The sequence below is a fragment of the Podarcis filfolensis genome, assembly GCF_964270895.1.
Source record: "Podarcis filfolensis genome assembly, chromosome: W".
Classification (NCBI taxonomy): Eukaryota; Metazoa; Chordata; class Lepidosauria; order Squamata; family Lacertidae; genus Podarcis; species Podarcis filfolensis.
The window spans coordinates 26,764,375-26,785,119 of NC_139619.1; the positions used below are offsets into that span (position 1 = coordinate 26,764,375).

General features: G+C 42.4%; 1 protein-coding gene across 1 annotated transcript in view; it reads left to right on the forward strand.

The window, feature by feature from the left end:
• LOC310753720 (steroidogenic factor 1-like) overlaps positions 1-20,745 on the forward strand; it is an 89,239-nt gene that overhangs the window by 7,004 nt on the left and 61,490 nt on the right. The window contains exon 2 of the mRNA XM_083595069.1: positions 17,294-17,435. Coding sequence (XP_083451195.1) covers positions 17,294-17,435 — 142 coding nt within the window. The remainder of the gene's footprint in view (positions 1-17,293; positions 17,436-20,745) is intronic.

Genomic DNA, 20,745 nt, shown 5'->3' on the forward strand with positions numbered 1-20,745 from the left:
ATTCTCCTTGTCTTAACCATTACTAATAGTAACCATTTACTTTCCAGTCCAACATCATTCTAACTATCATTAATTTTATAATATTTCTTTAGATAATCCTTGAACTTTTTCCATTCCTCTTCCGCTGCTTCTCTTCCCTGGTTTCGGATTCTGCTCGTCATTTCTGCCAAGCCCATGTAGTCAATCACCTTCATCTGCCATTCTTCCAGTGTGGGTAGATCTTGTGTCTTCCAGTACTTTGCAATGAGTATTCTAGCTGCTGTTGTAGCATACATAAAGAAAATTATATCTGTCCTTAACACCCCTTGGCCGACAATACCCAAGAGAAAGGCCTCTGGTTTCTTAGGGAAGGTATATTTAAATACCTTTTTAAGTTCATTATAGATCATTTCCCAGAATGCCTTAATCTTCGGGCACGTCCACCAAAGGTGAAAAAATGTGCCTTCAGTTTCTTTACATTTCCAACATTTATTATCAGGCAAATGGTAAATCTTTGCAAGCTTGACTGGGGTTATGTACCACCTATAGATCATTTTCATAATATTTTCTCTTAAGGCATTACATGCCGTAAATTTCATCCCGGTGGTCCACAACTTTTCCCAATCCGCAAACAAAATATTATGACCAATGTCCTGAGCCCATTTAATCATAGTTGATTTAACCGTTTCATCTTGTGTATTCCATTTCAGCAGTAAATTGTACATTTTTGACAAATTCTTAGTACTGGATTCTAACAATTCAGTCTCCAATTTTGATTTTTCCACCTGGAAGCCAATTTTACTGTCCAATTTAAACGCTTCATTTATTTGGTGATAGTGCAACCAATCTCTCACCTTCCCTTTTAGTTTCTCAAAACTCTGCAATCTCAGTTTGTCCCCTTCCTTTTCCAAAATTTCCCAGTATCTTGGCCACTTCGACTCCATATTTAACTTTTTAACTGCCTTAGCTTCCATTGGCGACAGCCACCTTGGAGTTTTGTTTTCCAGCAAATCTTTATATCTGGTCCAGACATTTAATAGTGCTTTTCTGACAATATGGTTTTTAAAACTTTTATGCGCTTTAACCTTGTCATACCACAAATATGCATGCCACCCAAAAATATTGTTAAAACCTTCCAAATCCAAAATGTCTGTATTTTCAAGAAGCAGCCAATCTTTTAGCCAGCAGAAAGCTGCCGCTTCATAGTACAGTTTAAAGTCTGGCAGGGCAAACCCCCCTCTTTCCTTTGAATCCGTTAATATCTTAAATTTAATTCTGGGCTTCTTGCCCTGCCAGACAAATTTAGATATATCTTTTTGCCACTTCTTGAAACAGTCCATTTTTTCCATTATTTGTAATGCTTGGAACAAAAACAACATTCTTGGCAATACATTCATTTTTATAACTGCAATTCGACCTAACAAGGAAAGCTTCAAATTTGACCAAATCTCCAAATCTTTTTTCACTTCTGTCCAAGTTTTTTCATAATTATCTTTAAATAGGTTCACATTCTTAGCTGTCATATTTATACCCAAATATTTCACTTTTTTAACCGCAGTCAACCCTGTCTCATTCTGAAACCTTTCTTTTTCAACCTGTGTTAAATTTTTCTCCAATACCTTAGTCTTTAACTTGTTCAATTTAAATCCTGCCATTTGACCAAACTCTTGGATTGTTTCCAAAACTCTTTTCGTGCTAGCTTCTGGCTCTTGTAATGTAAGTACTAGGTCATCTGCAAATGCTCTCAGTTTATATTGTTTAGCTCCGACCTGAATCCCCTTGACCAACTGGTCCCTCCTAATCATATTAAGCAAAACCTCCAAGACCGATATAAAAAGTAGTGGGGAGATAGGGCACCCCTGACGTGTCCCTTTTTCAATCTTGAACTCTTCTGTAACCACATTATTTACAATTAATTTTGCTTTCTGTTCAGAGTATATTGCACCTATACCATTTTCAAACCCTTGGCCTACCCCCATCCCCCGGAGGTTCTTCAACATAAAACTCCAAGATATATTGTCAAAGGCTTTCTCGGCATCCACAAATATCAAAACAGCCTTAGTGTTTATATTCACTTCCAACTTCTCCAAAATGTCAATTATATTCCTTACGTTATCCGACAAATGCCTTTTCGGGAGAAAGCCCGCTTGGTCCCCATGAATCTCCTCCATCAAAACTCTTTTCAATCTCTTTGCTAAAATATCAGCAAAGATTTTGTAATCCACATTTAGTAGCGAGATGGGTCGGTAGTTCTTAAGTTGGGTCTTTTCAGTCTCTGTCTTTGGTATAAGTGTGATATAAGCCTCCCTCCACGTGTCGGGTGCCCTTCTCCCCTCCATAATCTCGTTACAGACTTCCTTCAAAGGTTGTATCAACCCTTCCTTCAAAACTTTGTAATATTTGGAAGTCAGTCCATCCGGTCCAGGAGATTTGCCCAACGTCATGCTTCGAATGGCATCTTCTATTTCTTGTGCTGATATCTCCTGGTTCAAAATTGTCTTACTTTCCTGCGAAATCTTTTTCAGCCCATTTTTCTCGAGGAATTGTTGTATGTCCGTTTCTTTCTGCGGCCCTTGTGTGTACAGTTGTCTAAAATAGCTCTGAAAGCAGTTCCTAATTTCCGCTGGGTTACATATGTTCTTTCCTTCCACTTCTATGTTTGTTACCGTGTTGAGTTTTTGTCTCTTCTTTATTTGCCAAGCCAATAACTTGCCACATTTATCTGCAGATTCAAAAGTCTTTTGTCTCATTTGTTTAATTTTCCATTCTATTTCTTGATTCATCAGTTCCATATATTGTGTTTGATATAATTTAATTTCTCTTAAAATCTCTTGCGATTTTGGCTTCAATCTTAGTTTCCTTTCCCCTTCTTTTATCTTTTCCAAGATTTTCTCTTTCCTCTCATTTTGCTTTCTTTTCTTTAGTGTATTTTGTTGTATCAAAAACCCTCTCATCACGGCTTTACTTGCGTCCCATACTATTCTTTTTTCTACTTTAGTCCTTAAGTTAATTTCAAAATAATCTTTCAAAGTTTTTTGGGCCTTCTTACAAATCTCCTCTCCTCTAAATAAGGTGTCATTCATTCTCCATCTGAAGGAACCAGTTGTTGTTTGCTTCATCACCATCTTTACTGCGTTGTGGTCGGAGAAGGTTTTTGGGCAGATTTCCACTTTCTTTATGTTCGGCGCCATACTGCTAGCCACCCAAATTTGGTCAATCCGTGTCCATGTCATTTTGGCTTCAGAAAAGAAGGTTCCCTCTCTTTCTAATGGGTGTTTTGTTCTCCAAATGTCAATCAAGTCCATATTGTCAGTCATTTCAAAGAAAGTTTTTGGTAGTCTTCCGTCTTTTGTAACTACCTGTCTTTGTGCTTTGTCCATATTTGTTGAAACTACTCCATTCATGTCTCCCATCATAATTAAATTGTAATCCATGTAGTCCATCAAAGTTTCATGCAACTTCTTAAAGAATTCAGCTTTCCCTTCATTTGGTGCATAGATTCCCACTATCAAAAACTTTTCTCCTTGAGATTGAATTTCAATTGCCAAATATCTTCCTTGGTCATCTTTAAAAATTTGTTTCGGTTGCAAATTTTCCTTTGCGTAGATCACCACTCCTCTCTTTTTTACTCTGTCTGAAGATATAAATTCTTGTCCCAATCTTTTATTTATTAATAGTTTCCTATGTGCTCTTGTCACATGGGTCTCTTGTAGACAAATCAAGTCCAATTGGTCTTTCTTTAAAGCATGAAATATATTTTTTCTTTTTCTGGGAATATTTAAACCGTTACAATTCCAGGTTAAAAGTTGCAGAGCCATGATGGGGCTATTTACTCTTTCCTCCTACAGCTCCCAGTTGTTGTTCCTATTTTGTCGGTGATTCCGTATCCGTGTCTAATGATCCCTTGCTTGAAGGATGCCCTTGTCCTGGAAACGTCTCTTTCTGTAGGTCTTCTTCGTGTTCTCCTAAAAACTTGTCTTTATCACTCACTGTCTTTATTCTTCTTTTCTTCCCCTTATATTTAAAAGACAAGCCTTGAGGAAACTCCCACCTGAATGGTATGTAGTTTCTTTTCAGCAGCGTCACCAAGTCCTTGTAGAATCCTCTTGCATCCAAAATACTTTTGGGAATATCTTTAAAAATCTCAATATGAAAATCTTCAATTTGAAGGGTTGTTTGGTAATGCAGGTTCAGTATTTTATCTCTCTCCTCCTTTGATCTTAAAGTTATTAAGCAATCTCTGGGTCTGTTCTTCCTCTGCCTTATACCCAGTCTAAATGCACTCTCTATCTTAAATTCTTCCTTATCCAGCTCCTGCTTCCAAAAGTCAGAGAATTCTTTTGTCAAGTAATCCACCAAGTTGTCTCCTTCCTTTTCCGGCACAAGTCTGATCCTTAGGTTCCTCTCCTTGCGTTGCATATCTTGCATAGAGAGTGCCAGCTCGTACTCATCTAGTTTCCTGTACACCGGTGGGAACTTTTCCTCGGCAGCAGTTGCAATTTCTTTAGCTTCCTCAGCTATCTTTCGTGTTGTAGATGAATCCTCCAATAATTTCCCAATTGCTTCTGCATTAGAGTTCACTTTGTTCCCAAGGTCAGTTATACTTTTTGTATTTAAATCAATTTTCCCAGAGATTTCTTCAATTTTCTTATTTGTTTCAGCAACTTGTACTCTAGTTTCTGCGCCTTGCTTTTTTAGTTCCTCCAAAGAGTCATTTATTTTCCCCAATACCTTAGCAAATGCTTCTTCTGAAGACATTATTTTCACTTTTGCCTTTGAGACAGCTGCAGTTCCAGAGGCTCCTGATACAGAAGCCCTTCTTTGCATAGAAAGATCGACTTTGTATTGTCTGCCAGATCTCAAGGTTGTTTCTTGTGAGTCCTCTTTCTCTTTACCATCTGCCATAACAAAATCTTTCACTCAAGGTCATTCCCACACTCTTAAGCTGTCGGACAAAAGTTCTCAAGTTTTAAGCTCCACTTGTTGCTGAAACTATTCGCAAGTCCTCTAGAGGGCGTAAAGCCAATTCTTTGCCTTCAAGTTGGTCCCAAACAAAAGCCCTCCTAGTCCCTTTCAATTATTCTTTTTTCTTTTTAAAAGATCCAAATCAATAGTGTCCTGCATATAACTTTACTGTGAAGTAAAGTATTTCAAGTTGAGAGTAGCCAAAGTCAATATTACAGTTACTTTTTTACCTTCTTGTAGCGACAGTCCTTAGCCGGTTCCTTTTCTCCGGCAGTCCGATCCCCAGGTTTAAGTGCAGCGGTAAACAGTTCAATTTCTTTTAAACAGGCAGGAAAACACTCTAAAGTCTTCTTCCCCCCCCTCCTGCCTTCGGGGAGGGAGTTCTTAGCTTGGTGGTGGATTTCTTAGTTCCCACAACTCTCCTTTCAAAAAGTTACAGCTTGAATGCCTTTCGCTTTGATCTTGCTACAGAACGGAAAGCAGACTTCCTTTTTAGTGCTTGTCCGTCTCGGTGCCCAATTTCCTTAAATTTAACGTCCAATTTATATTTTGAAGTTCAATCCTACTCACGGAAAGTTGCTCTTTTTAATCCAAATTCACCGGAAGAAATCAGCGCTCTCCGCTAATGGCGACGCGGCTTCACTTCGCAGGCTGGGTAAAAGCGACTCTCGGCACCGCCCCACACACCCTCCGCTGTTCCGTAGCCTTTAAAAAGGCTATTTCACAACGTCGGGGGGGCGCAAAGGTGCCCGCCGAGTCTCCAGTTCACAGGCTACGCGCCTGTGATTTTTGAGGGTCCCCGCTCCGCCGTGGCTGCTGGACCCGAACCCACGAAGCAGATCTCTCCCGGAGCTCAGGGAGAAATCCGCCATTAAGTGCTGGCGCTGACCGGAAGTCCTCAGAGAGCATTTTTGAATTCTCCTCCCAAGTGACAGCTGCTTTGGGCAGGGTGGGGTCTTCAAGGCAAGGAGTGTGGGACCCACCTGTGATCCCTGTTTCTGGGGAATTCTTCGCACTTCCAAACTCCTTGAACTTCTCACACTTCCCCCGCACATTTTATTAAGATGTGGTGTTAAGATGTTAAGAACGGTGGACTCATAATCTGGTGAACCCGGTTCGCTTCCCCACTCCTCCACATGCAGCTGCTGGGTGACCTTGGACTAGTCACACTTCTCTTTTTTTTTTTTTGTAAATTTTTTAATGATTTTCCAACATAAATTAAAACACATTACAACTGACAATACATAGACAAACAAACATATAAACACGTATAATTTCATAACCTCTTTTTCTTAAACTTTATTTCAACTACTTCCCCATACCTCCCTTTTCTGCATCCCTATTTTAAATTTTTCAGCAACCCCTGATTTCAATTACTTATGATTCACTTTCTTAAATCCTTTTTCTCTCACCCACTCATTTATCACTGCAATTCTGTTTTACATTACCCATGACATTTTAGCACTCATTAATTTTACAACAGTTCTTAAGATAAACTTTAAATTTCTTCCAATCTTCTTCCACCGTCTCTTTTCCTTGGTCGCGGATTCTGCCAGTCATCTCAGCCAGTCCCATATAGTCTATCACCTTCGTCTGCCACTCTTCCAGCGTGGGTAGTTCTTGTGTCTTCCAATACTTTGCTAAAAGAACTCTTGCTGCTGTTGTAGCATACATGAAAAACGTCCTATCCTTCCTTGACACCATTTGGCCTACCATGCCCAGGAGAAAGGCCTCTGGTTTCTTGTGAAAGGTACACTTAAGGGCCTTCTTAATTTCATTATAGATCATTTCCCAGAAGACCTTAATCCTTGGGCACGTCCACCAAAGATGGTAAAAAGTACCTTCAGTTTCATTACATTTCCAGCATTTATTATTGGACAAATGATAAATTTTTGCAAGCTTGACTGGGGTCATGTACCACCTATATATCATTTTCATAATATTCTCTCTTAAGGCATTACATGCCGTAAACTTTATACCGGTGGTCCATAACTGTTCCCAGTCAGCAAACATAATGTCATGACCAATATCTTGTGCCCATTTAATCATAGCTGATTTAACCGTCTCATCCTGTGTATTCCATTTCAACAGCAAGTTATACATTCTTGACACATTCTTAGTATTGGGTTCTAACAATTCTGTTTCTAATTTTGATCTCTCCACCTGAAAGCCAATTTTCCTGTCCTGTTTGAATACTTCATTTATCTGGTAATAATGAAGCCAGTCTCTTACTTTAGACTTCAATTTCTCATAACTCTGTAGTTTCACTTTTCCCTCCTCTTGTTCTATAATTTCCCAGTATTTTGGCCATTTAGATTCCATATTAAGTTTTTTCACTTCCTTAGCTTCCATTGGTGACAACCACCTAGGGGTTTTGTTTTCCAACAAATCTTTATACCGAATCCAAACATTATATAGTGCTTTCCTAACAATATGGTTTTTGAAACCTTGGTGAATTTTAACCTTGTCATACCATATATATGCATGCCAACCAAACCTGTTATTGAACCCTTCCAGATCCAAAATGTCTGTGTTTTCAAGAAGCAGACAGTTTTTCAGCCAGCAAAAAGCCGCTGATTCATAATACAGTTTTAAGTCTGGCAGGGCAAATCCCCCTCTTTCTTTTACATCAGTTAATATCTTAAATTTTATTCTGGGCTTTTTGCCCTGCCAGACAAATCTAGATATCTCTTTCTGCCACCTCTTGAAACAGTCCATTTTATCCACTATCTGCAATGTTTGAAACAAAAACAGCATTCTCGGCAAAACATTCATCTTGATAACAGCAATTCGGCCTAACAAGGAAAGTCTCAAATTTGACCATATTTCTAGATCTTTCTTAACTTCTGTCCAACATTTCTCATAATTGTCTTTAAATAAATTCACATTCTTAGATGTCAAATTAATCCCCAGGTATTTCACTTTCTTTGCTACCATTAATCCGGTTTCACTGTGGAACCTCTCTCTTTCAGCATCTGTTAGATTTTTCTCCAGTACTTTCGTTTTCTGTTTATTCAGCTTAAAACCTGCTACTTGACCAAATACTTGTATTAGCTCTAAAACTCTTTTCGTACTAGTGTCTGGCTCTTGTAAAGTTAATACTAGGTCATCTGCAAACGCTCTCAGTTTATATTGTTTAGCTCCGACCTGAATCCCTTTAACCAGCTGGTCCCCTCTGATCATGTTTAATAAAACCTCCAAGACAGATATAAAAAGTAATGGGGATATTGGGCACCCCTGTCGTGTCCCTTTTTCAATAGCAAATTCTTCAGTGACCACATTATTTACAATTAATTTTGCTTTTTGTTCAAAATAAATTGCACCTATACCATTCTCAAAGCCTTGGCCTACCCCCATCCCTTCAAGATTCTTTTTCATAAAACTCCAAGAGATATTGTCAAAGGCTTTCTCGGCATCCACAAATATTAATACTGCCTTAGTATTAATATTAGCTTCTAATAATTCCATAATATCTATTATATTTCTCACATTGTCAGATAAATGTCTTCCTGGAAGAAAGCCAGCCTGGTCTTTATGAATCTCTCCCACCAAAACTCTCTTCAATCTTTTTGCCAAAATGTCTGCAAAAATTTTGTAATCCACATTAAGTAATGATATAGGGTGGTAGTTCTTAATCTGGTTCTTCTCAGTCTCCGATTTTGGTATAAGTGTAATATACGCTTCTTTCCACGATTCGGGTGCCTTCTTCCCCTCTAAAATTTCATTACAGACTTCCTTCAACGGTTGTACCAGCCAACGGTTGTATCCTGTTAGGATATTTCCGTTCCACCTTAAAAGGGAGCAGGATGTTTTGTATAACAGCCTGCGTAAGTTCCTGTCTCACAGGATGTTTATGCTATATGTTCCTTTCGTTTTCTGTCTGTTTTGCCTGAGCAGTCGGAGCAGACGGTCATGTTTTCTTTTGTTATGACCAACGCCAAATAAACTGTAAATATGCATGTTCTGCTCTCATGCTGTGCAACTTCTTGCTGTGTGAATTCTGCTGTTAAGAGTGTGCACTAAGCCAGAGGCTTAGTGTCGCTAAATAGCTGATACTGCGAGACTACGGGAGGTCGATGGATCGTCCGGCACCGAGCTTGGCAGCTTCAGATGGACTCTATCTCCCTGGCAGTATCCCAACAACAGGTTTCGGGCCCAGATTCACGGCACTTGCAGGAGAGTAAGACTGCGACAGACTGCTGAAAGGTATGTTGGAAAAGCGAAAGAAGAGGCTTTTCTGTTGCCGCGGCAGCGTCTTTGATGTCCGGCTGGCCTAATTGGCCTGGGAGCCGAGCCAAGCAGGCTTCGTGATTTATGGGTGCCAAGATAAGGAGTCTCTGAAGTGAAGAAGACTCACGGCTGATGTTAAGAGGTGGAATGGAGTTTTTCCAAGCCTCTGAAGCTGCTGAGTGTCCAAAATTAAATCGGGACAATTATGAGACCTGGGCAAAATGGTGTGAGAGTTTGCTGCGTCAGTTTGGAGTCTGGCATACTATATCAGAAGCCACTCCAGTTCCTCGGACAGAGAAATGGCAGGGCCAGAATTTGAAGGCCGTGGATATTATAGTTTTATCCGTCTCTCTGGAGGAAATAAAGACGCTTGCTGGAAATCTCACGGCACGTGATATGTGGGATGCTTTAAAAAAGGCCCACCAGCCAATAATCCCAGCCCAGTGTTTGAATGCATCGGAGGTCCTGGCTGTTTCCCAGAATGCGAGTGAATGCAAGGATGCCGAGGGCACCGGTTGCAAGCTGCAGGGGGAGCTGACTGTGATGTCATCCCAGGCAGCATTCCAGCCTCCAGGGGGAGCCAAGGAGTCGGCAGCTGAGAGCTCTGTTTCCCATGGGAGCCAAGGTCAACTTTGCAGAGGCCGGAAGGCCAGACGTAAACAGAGACGGATGCCTGCAGATGGCCCGAAGCAGAAGGGGGGTGAAAGGCCCACGCCAGTGGAAAACAAGGCTTTGTTTGCTGGCACAGCTTCACCAAAGGCTAAAGGCACGTCTGATGGCCAGGAGCAGGGGGGCAAGTTTCAAAAGCCCTCGCCAGTGAAAACAAGGCTATGTATGCTGGCACAGCTTCACCAAAGGCTAAAGGCAAGCTGCAAAAGCCCACGCTGGTGGAAAACAAGGTTTTGTTTGCCAGCAAATCTGCTTCGAAGGGGAAGGCCAGGTTTATTGTTGACTCTGCGGCCACGCGCCATCTCACCAAAGACCGCCATCTGTTTGTCTCCTTCACACCTCAAGATGGAGAGGTCCAGCTGGCTGATGGAAGGACTTTGCAAGCTACAGGAGTTGGGACTGTGAAACTTGAAAGTTTGCATACTACAATTAGTAATGTTCTTTTTGTTCCAGGAGCTGTGGACAATTTGCTTAGTGTCCCACAGCTAAATCGGCGTGGTTTTGGAAATTACATTCAAGAGGAATGTCTGTGTCATCAGAAAAGGCAAAGAGGACTTTTTGCATGCAAAGTTGTTGGATGGTTTGTTCTGTCTAACTTATGATGATGTTGCTGTGTCTAATGCTGATACTTGTTGTGTTGCAAAAACTAACAAGGTTCTTCATGCAGGATGCATTCATGATGCACATCGAAGATTTTGTCACCTCTCTTGGCAAGCGCTAGCCAAGATGCCTGGGTTGGTTGAAGGTTTGGACATCAAACCTTGTAAATTTCACATGAAATGTGTATCTTGTGCAGAGAACAAGGTGAAGGTTGCTCCAAAAGGCAAGGAGTCTAGCAGGCAGGCTTCCAAACCCTACCAGCTAGTTCACGCAGACCTGGTAGGTCCTCTAGCGCCCTCTTTGGGAGGAGCAAGGTACTTCATGGTTCTAATTGATTCTTTTTCCAGGTACATTCATGTGTTTGTGCTCGAGCAGAAATCGCAAGCATTTCCTAGGTTCAAGGCATTCTGTGCTTGGTTGGAGAATGCTCATGGTAAACGTATTGGCTGTCTGTTTACTGATCGGGGCGGGGAGTTCACTTCTCAGCAGTTTGAAGCTTTCCTGACTGAGAAGGGAATCCAGCATGACTTGTCAACGCCTAGATCGCCATGGATGAATGGGCTTGCGGAGAGAGCAAATCAAACGTTGCTGCAAGGAATAAAAACCTTGTTGCATGATGCCAACCTCCCTGAGAAGTTTTGGGGGGAGGCTCTCTCGAATTTGGTTTACACTTTTAATCGCAGACTGTCATCACCTATTGGCTGCACTCCCTATGAGAAAATGTTTGGTAAGAAACCTAACACCAAGCACTTGAGAATCTTTGGTTCTGACATGTGGGTACACACCCCGCAAAGCAACAAGCTTGGGAAGCGTGGGGCACATGGTTTGTTCATGGGGTACGATAAAGGTGCATACAGAGTATGGATGACTAACTCAAAATCCATAAAGTTCACAAGGAGTGTTGAGTACAATCCTAAGTGGGGGGAAAATGTGGGAATTTTCCAGAGTTACCCAGAGGAGGATGAAGGTGATGTGAAGAAAGCAGATCATGCTGAGAAAGCTGAGGAAACTGAGGATGATGATGATGATGATGATGATGATCAGAGTTCGGATTCCAGTTCAGTGGGCGGCGCTGCTGCTGCTGTCAGTGACAGTGATGACACAGCAGACTACAAGAGCGCAAAGGCCTCAGTCAGACCATCTGATGCGTCTGACAATGAACTGGAAGAACCACTGTTCACCATTGGTCACTTTTCTCCTAAGAAGGAGGAGATGAGTCCAGAAGACTTGCGTCTGGTTCGCAGGTCTGAAAGGGCGACCAAAGGCAAACCTCCAAAGAGATTTGCTGATGAGTTTGCTAAGACGGCAACTGCTGTTCTTAGTAGCTCAGAGAAGGTGTGGGAACCTTCAAGCTTCAAAGAGGTCCAGGAGTTAACCTCTAAAGATGCTGAGCCTTGGCTTAATGCCATGAAGGCTGAAGTTGATTCCTTGAACAGGAACCAAACTTGGGAGCTGGTACCGGTAGTCCCAGGAATGAGACTGGTTGGCAGCAAATGGGTCTTCAAGGCCAAGACAGACCAGAATGGCAAGGTTGTCAGACACAAAGCCAGGTTGGTTGCCAGAGGTTTTTCACAGGTACCAGGGCAGGATTACCACGAGACCTACTCACCCACGGTCAAATATGAGAGCATTCGGCTGATGCTCAAGATCGCTGCGGAGGAGAAACTGCATGTTTCCCATCATGACATAAATACAGCTTTTTTGTACGGGATTTTGGGGGAGGAGCTATACATGCTTCCACCTGACGGGATGCAGATACAGAAGGGAATGGTCTGTAAACTGCGGAAATCCTTATATGGTCTCAAGCAGAGTGCCAGGTGTTGGAACACAAAACTCACTGAAACGTTGCTTTCTCTAGGTTTTCACCGGGCAAAGCTGATCCGTGTGTGTTTGTCAAGGAGGAGGGGCAAAACAAACTGTATTGTTTATGTTTTGTTGATGATCTTCTGATGTTTTGGAAGAATCAGGCTTTCTACCAAAGCACCCTAGCTCAGCTGAAGGAGCACTTTGACATGAAGGATCTTGGTGAGGTATCCAACTATCTTTCTCTGCAGGTGGAGAGGGACCAAGCAGGTAATTTTCTGGTACACCAAACACAGAAAATTGCTGATGTATTAACCAGGTTGAATTTGGTTGATGCAAACCCAGCAGACACACCGATGGTGACAGGTTACCAGGTAGACAGTACTGCTGAAGCGTTTTCTGACACAACGCTGTACAGATGCATTCTAGGCAAGTTGGATTTCATTGCTAGATGTTCAAGACCTGACATTGCTGTAAGCACTAACCTGCTTAGCAGACATGCTAACAATCCTACTGTTCAGGATTGGAAAGCTCTGAAGCGCATAGCCCGGTATTTGAAAGGGACTATGCACTACAGGCTGAGGTTCACCAGTCAGAAGACTGGAGGTCTTGAAATCTTTGCAGATGCAAGTTTTGGAAGTGACACCACGGATGGTACAAGCACTTCTGGAGTATGCTACATGTACAACCACTGCCTGTTTGACTGGTTGTGCAAAAAGCAGACGACAGTTAGCCTAAGTTCCTGTGAAGCAGAACTCAATGCTCTGTCATTTTCACTCATGGATTGTGAATGGTTGATGCAACTGTTTAAGGACATTGGGGTTTCTGTGAAATGTCCTATACAAGTGTATCAAGACAATAGATCCTGTTTGGCTTTGCTGAACTCGGAGAGTGGCAAGCAAAGGACCAAGTACTTGCAGATTAAGCTACATCGTGCAAGAGAGTGTATTCAGAAAGGACTCATTCAGGTGTCCTACATGCCAGGAAATGAAATTCCTGCTGATCTGTTGTCTAAGGTTGTTAACAGAGAACAACTTAAGGTTTACGTACAAAGGTTGCAATTGGGTTGAACCACAGGTACTACAGGTTACACGGAAAGGGGGAGGATGTTAGGATATTTCCGTTCCACCTTAAAAGGGAGCAGGATGTTTTGTATAACAGCCTGCGTAAGTTCCTGTCTCACAGGATGTTTATGCTATATGTTCCTTTCGTTTTCTGTCTGTTTTGCCTGAGCAGTCGGAGCAGACGGTCATGTTTTCTTTTGTTATGACCAACGCCAAATAAACTGTAAATATGCATGTTCTGCTCTCATGCTGTGCAACTTCTTGCTGTGTGAATTCTGCTGTTAAGAGTGTGCACTAAGCCAGAGGCTTAGTGTCGCTAAATAGCTGATACCGCGAGACTACGGGAGGTCGATGGATCGTCCGGCACCGAGCTTGGCAGCTTCAGATGGACTCTATCTCCCTGGCAGTATCCCAACACTTTGTAGTATCTGGAAGTCAATCCATCTGGTCCTGGAGATTTTCCCAATTGCATATTTTGAATGGCTCCCTCTATTTCTTGCTCAGTTATCTTCTGGTTCAAAATCACTTTACTTTGTTCAGAAATTTTTTGTAATCCATATTTTTTAAGAAATTCTTCTATCTCTTTTTCATTCACCGGCCCTTGTGCGTAAAGTCTCCTGAAATAACTCTGAAAACAGTTTCTAATCTCATTTGGTTTATAAATATTCCTTCCTTCAACTTCTAGGCTTGTAACCATATTCAGTTTTTGTCTCTTCTTCAATTGCCATGCCAGAAGTTTCCCACATTTATCTGCCGATTCAAATGTCCTTTGTCTCATTTGTTTTATTTTCCATTCTATCTCCTGATTCATCAGTTCCATATATTGCCTCTGATAAAACTTAATTTCTCTCAAAATTTCATGTGACTTTGGCTTTGATCTCAGTTTTTTCTCTCCTTCTTTTATCCTTTCCAGAATCTTGTCCTTCTTCTCATTCTGTCTCTTCCTTTTTATAGCATTCTGCTGTATTAAAAATCCTCGCATAACGGCTTTACTTGCGTCCCAAATTACTCTTTTCTCCACCTCTGTTCTCAGATTTATCTCAAAGTAATCCTTCACCGCTTTCTGGGCCTTTTTGTACACCTCTTCATCTCTAAATAGGGAGTCATTCATCCTCCATCTGAAGGAGCCAGCTGTTGTTAAGTTCATCTCCATCTTTTCAGCATTATGGTCGGAGCAAGTCTTTGGGCAGATTTCCCCTTTTTTTTATCTTTGGTGCCATCCCACTAGTTACCCAAATTTGGTCAATTCTAGTCCAGGTCATTTTTGCTTCAGAGAAGAAAGTTCCCTCCCTCTCAAGAGGGTTCCTTGTTCTCCAAATGTCAAACAGGTCCATATTGTCTGTCATTTCAAAAAAAGTCTTTGGTAGTCTCCCATCCTTGGAAACCACCTGTCTTTGTGCTTTATCCATGTTTGTAGAGACCACTCCATTCATATCTCCCATCATAATTACATTGTAATCCAGATAGTCCATTAATGTCTCATGCAATTTCTTGAAAAATTCTGACTTCCCTTCATTTGGAGCATAAATTCCTATTATCAATAATTTTTCTCCTTGGACTTGTATTTCAATTGCCAAATATCTTCCTTGTTCATCTTTAAAAATTAACTTAGGGGCCAACTTTTCCTTTGCATAGATCACCACTCCTCTTTTCTTCACTTTATCTGATGAAATAAATTCCTGTCCTAATCTTTTATTAATAAGTAATTTTCGGTGTACTCTGGTCACGTGGGTTTCTTGCAAACAAATCAAATCCAATTGTTCTCTTTTTAAAATATGAAAAACCTCACGCCTTTTTCTGGGAAGATTCAGTCCATTACAATTCCAACTTAGAAATTGCAGAGCCATCTTGTTATTTACTTAATTGTTCCCCCAACTGCCCCAAGCAGTTGTTCTTCCTCTGTCGGTGTTTTGAGCCCAAATGTTAAATTTAAAATATCTGTTACTTCCTTTGCATTTGTAGGTTCCACCACTTCCTTCAAGAAGTCTTCCTCGTTCCTTCCCAAAAATTGTTCTTTGTCTTGCACTGTTTTTATTTTAATTTTCTTTCCTTTGTAGTTAAAAGACAAGCCTTGTGGAAACTCCCATCTAAATAATATATTATTCTTTCTCAACAGAGTGACCAAGTCCTTGTAATGAGCTCTCACCTCCAAAATATATTTAGGGATATCTTTATATATCTGCACATAGGACTCTTTAATCTCCAGAGTTCTTTGAAAGTGTAGATTTAATATTTTATCCCTCTCCTCCTTAGATCTTAAAGTTATCAGACAATCCCTTGGACTCTTTCTATTTTGTCTCCTGCCCAATCTACAAGCAGTTACTATCTTGAATTCCTCCTCCTTCAAATTTCCTTGCCAAAATTCCAAAAACTCTTTTGTGAGAAAGTCTATCAAATTATCATTTTCACTTTCTGGAACCAGTCTCAGTCTCAGATTCCTCTCTTTTCTCTGCAATTCCAGTAAAGACAGGGCCGCCTCATGCTCATCCAGCTTTTTGCAGACTGGTACTAACTTTTCCTGTGTAGTTTCTGCAGAAATTTTTGCCTCTTCAGCAATCTTTCGAATTGTAACATTTTCTTCAATTAATTTATTTATTGTCTCTGTATTGGACGTGACACTTTTGGTATTTAAATCTAATTTTGTTGACAGTTCTGTCAACTGTTTGGAATTTTCTGTGCTCTGCTTAGTCAGAGCTTCCAAGGCCTCATTTATTTTGACTAATGCCTGTGTCACTGGCTCCATAGGTATAGTTGTCACTTTTTCCTGTCCAACTGCGCCTGCTGGAGTTGAACCTGATATAGAGCCCCTTTTCTTTTGTGCAGCTTTACTTTTAGCTCTTGTTGTTATCTCTTCTGCTGGGCCACTCATGTCCCAAGGTCTTTCCCACGGGAATTGCTTTTAGATGGAAAACTCCACTGGCTTGCTCTTTACAATCTAATTTGTAACTATTTCCCTACAACCCTGTAGAGGGAGCAGTCCAAAGTCCAAAATACAAAGAAACAAGGATTCCCTTCAAAAGTAGCAACAAATTTTCCAATATGTTTCCAATAGTAGAGCTGTCAATTAGTAACTTCTGCAAAGTCCCAAACTTATAACAAATAAAGTCCCCACTTTATAGTAAATAGGCAAAGCACCAACTTTATAACAAATCTCTAATGGCAGTTCTCAGTCCCGGTGACTTACTTTCCAGGCAGTCCTTCCCAAGGATTTAAAACGGCAGAAAATTCCACTTCTTTACTTCTTTCATGCAGGTAATGCAAATTAAATCTTCCCCCCCGGCTTCTGCTTGCTAAGGGGGAGGTTCAAATTCAGTGTCCGAGTTAATCAGTTTTAAAATTGTTTCCTGTCAAATTGCAGCTTTGTATTTCGTTGCTTTAGCTCTCATGCAGTCTGGAGAAGGCAGACTTCCTTACTTTTTACCTTCCCCGTTTTCAGCCGAATTTCAAAGGTTATTTTAAAGTTGTTGTTCAATCCTACTCACGGGTAATCAAATTGAGTTCCAAATATCAGGAAGGAATCGGCGCTCTCCGTCCATGGCGACGCGGCTTCACTCCACGGGCTGGGTAGCGACTCTCAGCACCGCACTCACACCCGATGCCGCTCCGGAGCCTTTAAAAAGGCTCCTTTGCAGTAAGGGGGGCGCTTAAGGTACCCACCGAGCCTCCGTGTTCACAGACTTCCGCGCCTGTGATTTTAGGGGTCCCTGCTTCGCCGTAGAGGTCAGACCCAAACTCGTGGAGCAGTCTCCCTGAGCGGAGCTCAGCGGGAGACCGCCATTGAACGCTGGCGCCGACCGGAAGTCGGACTAGTCACACTTCTCTGAAGTCTCTCAGCCCCACTCACCTCACAGAGTGTTTGTTGTGGGGGAGGATGGGAAAAGGAGATTGTGATAAAGCGGGATATCAAATCCAAACTCTCCTCCTCCTCCTCCTCCTCCTCCTCCTCTTCTTCTTCTTCTTCTTCTTCTTCTCCTTCTCCTCAGGGCTTCTTCAAGAGAACAGTGCAGAATAACAAGCACTACACGTGTACGGAGAGCCAGAATTGCAAGATCGACAAGACACAACGCAAGAGGTGTCCCTATTGCCGGTTCCAGAAGTGCCTTGTGGTGGGCATGAAACTCGAAGGTGACTCCAGTTGGCATAGTCTTGGGCGGGTGGGAGGGGGTGAGTCTTTGCAACACAGAAGGTAGGTGCTGACGGGAAAGTGCCTTCTGCCAAGTGGGTGGGGGAGGGATCCTGATATCCAGCCTATGTCCTGGATGCTGCTGCCTCTGAGTTAACCGCGGCCAGGAGGGCTTCTGCTTCAGCCCAAACAAGATGTGGGGACGTGAGACTTGACATGGGCGGGAGTGGGTGGAAGGACTGGTGACTTGACTCCTACCAGCCATTTTCTTCCTCGTTCCCCCTCTTAACCCCCGTTGCTTTTCTACCTCTGAGGGGGCGGGGAAGCAAAACATATAGGTATACATGCATTTCTTGCCTAGAATGCAAAACCTTCCCTGGCCAGGACGTGCGTTTTTGAAAAGAGCGCGCCTCCACACACAGCGTCCACCCAAACAACAGTGCCAGGTGGTTTAAAAGAGACTTTTTGAGATGTTCTAGATCTGCTTCCTTTATATCTTTAGCCTCTTTCCCCTCTACCCACCCCGTCCCCTAGTAATCCCCCCCTTCTCCTTCTGCTGGGTTTCCATGTGTCCCGTGTGGGTCTCTAGAAGGAGGGCAGGGACCTTACCCTGCAAGGACTCTTGGAAGTGGGACCATGTAAAATGTAAAGGAGCTGAGTGCTTTTTCTGTGTATGCTGTCAAGCTTAGTTGCAAGCCACAATATCCTTATTACTATTAATTCAGTGTTCCATTTGAGTGGAGGCCCCCTAAGGCCGTTATCATTGGGAAAGTCGGATAATGATGACAGTATTCTTGTGGTTCCTCAGGAGCCAGTGATGGTAACCAACCTGGAAGGCTTTAAAAGAGGATTGGACGAATTCATGCAGGATGATAAGGCTATCAATGGCAGCAATGCTTTCAGACGTGCTCAGATCCTGCTTGCATGTTTCCCATGGGGGTATCTGGGTGGCCACTGTGAGAACAGGATGCGGGGCTGGATGCCCCCCCCCCCCCGCTTGGGCTCCTCTTATGTTCTTGAGGCAAAATGCCTGTGCAGCCTCTTCTGACGCTCTTATGTCCAAAGAGCGTTTCGTGCCCGCCGCCCCACCCGCGTCATAATGCTGACTCTTTGAGAAAGGGCTAGCAATGGGGCGATAATTAAATCTGACAGGACTCCCTCCCCACGTCTCATTGCCCAGGCCCAATTCCTGATGCTCGGTGCGCTTTGCTGGAGAAGTCCTGAAAAAAACCCGCATTTATTTTTATATTGCTTTTAAAACCCGACTTTCCAGCTCTGTTTCCACTGAGTGAGCTGAAGATTGGTATATTTCCCATTTAGAGTCTAGCAATTAAAAAGCCGCAGTACCGATTCAATGCACACTATTTGCTGGTACTCCCAGTTTAAAACCCGACTTTCCAGCTCTGTTTCCGCTGCCGCTGCCGCTGCGGGTTGCTGTCTTGTTCGTGGGGACCTTCCTGCCTTGGAGAGCTGAGGGCTGCCTGTAGCTTGCAGCGGCGTGGCAGCCTGGAGAGCAGGATGGGGCGGCGGCTTTGAACGACATAAAGTGAAAGTAAATTCCTCCATGGGGTGGAAAGGAGGAGGCGAGGCTGGGCGCTGGTCCCGCAGGAGGCTGCTCCACAGCATAGTAGTCTAGGTCTGGAAGGACATGTGTCTCCGGGAACCAGTTGGGGTTTCAAATAATAAAAATAAGATAAAAATAGACACACAGAGAGATCATATGAGAGCCATCTTCAAATACATAAAGGGTTGTCGCATGGAAAATGGACCATGCTTGTTTTCTCCTGCTCCGGAGGGTAGGACCCGAACCCATGGTTTCAAGCGACAAGAAAGGAGATTCATTCAGACTCAGCATCAGGAAGAAATTTCTGACAGCCAAAGCTGTTTGACAGTGGAAGGGTCTCCCGCGGGAGGTGATGGTCTCTCCTTCCTCGGAGGCTTTGAAGCAGAGGTTGGAGAGCCACCTGTCAGGGGTTCCGTAGTTGTGATTCCTGCACTGCGGGGGTTGGGCTAGACGACCCTTTGGCTTCCTCCCAACAAAGCCCAAGTAAAGACTACCAATTTTATCAGATCATTAAGGCTAGTTCCATAGTTGCCAGGCTTGCGATGAGGGTTGTCTTGAAAATGATGGTTCTGTTGCCTATGTCATAAAGGAATGCCAAATCATATAAAGTGTCCGGCGGTTCTACTCGTCTTCAAAATCTCAGATATGTGTGCTTCTCTCCATTAAAGCTGTATTCCAGAGTGTGTGGTACAAAGTGTCCAGTGTAAGATTTTGGGCTGTGTTCCACTGAGTTGAAATTATTATTATTAATTAATTAATTAATTAATTAATTAATTACATTTCTAGACTGCCCTTCATCCGAGGATCACAGGGCAGTGTACAATATAAAATCACAAAAAATACATCCCTTAGTAACAATTAAAAAACAATGTCCCCCCACAGTTTAAAAGGCCACAGATGATGATGATGATGATAATTATACCCCACCCATCTGGTTTGGTTTCCCCAGCCACTTTGGGTGGCTTACAGCATATCTAAAAACATAATAAAATTAGCCAAAGGTCTGGCTGAAGAGGAATGTTTTTGCCTGGCACTTAAAGATATGTAGAGATGGCACCAGGCTAGCCCCCCATGGGGAGAGTATCCCACAAGTGGGGAGCCACCACAGGAAAGGCCGCTTCTCATCTTGCTGCCCTCTGGATCTCTCGTGGAGGGGCCACATGAAAAAGGGCCTCAGAGCTTATGGATAGAAGCGGTCCTTGAGGAGTGGTGCTCCTGAGCCATTTAAGGCTTTATAGGTCAAAACCAGCACTGAATTGGGCCTGAAAACTAAGTGGCAGCCAGTTGAGCCACAGTTGGCATTATATGCTCAAACTGTCTTATTCATGCTGCCAAGGTCATATATAAGACCGATTCTTTTGACAATATATTTACATTTGTATCATCAAAAATATTCAGTAACATTAATTTTGGGCAACGAACAATAGTTTCTTTAGCAATATTTATCATTCATGTCAAGAATAAATTCCAAAAATCTTGCACCAAATTACAGTAAATGATAATATGTACGAAGTTTATTGCAGTCCCTCCAACTAGTAGGTGATAAAGAAGGAAATACTTTTGACATTTGCAAAGGAGTGCAATACCATCTGTGAAATAATTTCAAGGAGTTTTCCCAAAGAAATCTGGAAGCAGATTTTAAGAACTGTGATTCCCAAATTTTATTCCCGTCCTTCCCAAAAAATACCCCCATATTTGTGTGCAAATATATAGTTCCCATATCTTTTTGAGGGGTTCCATAGATCCAT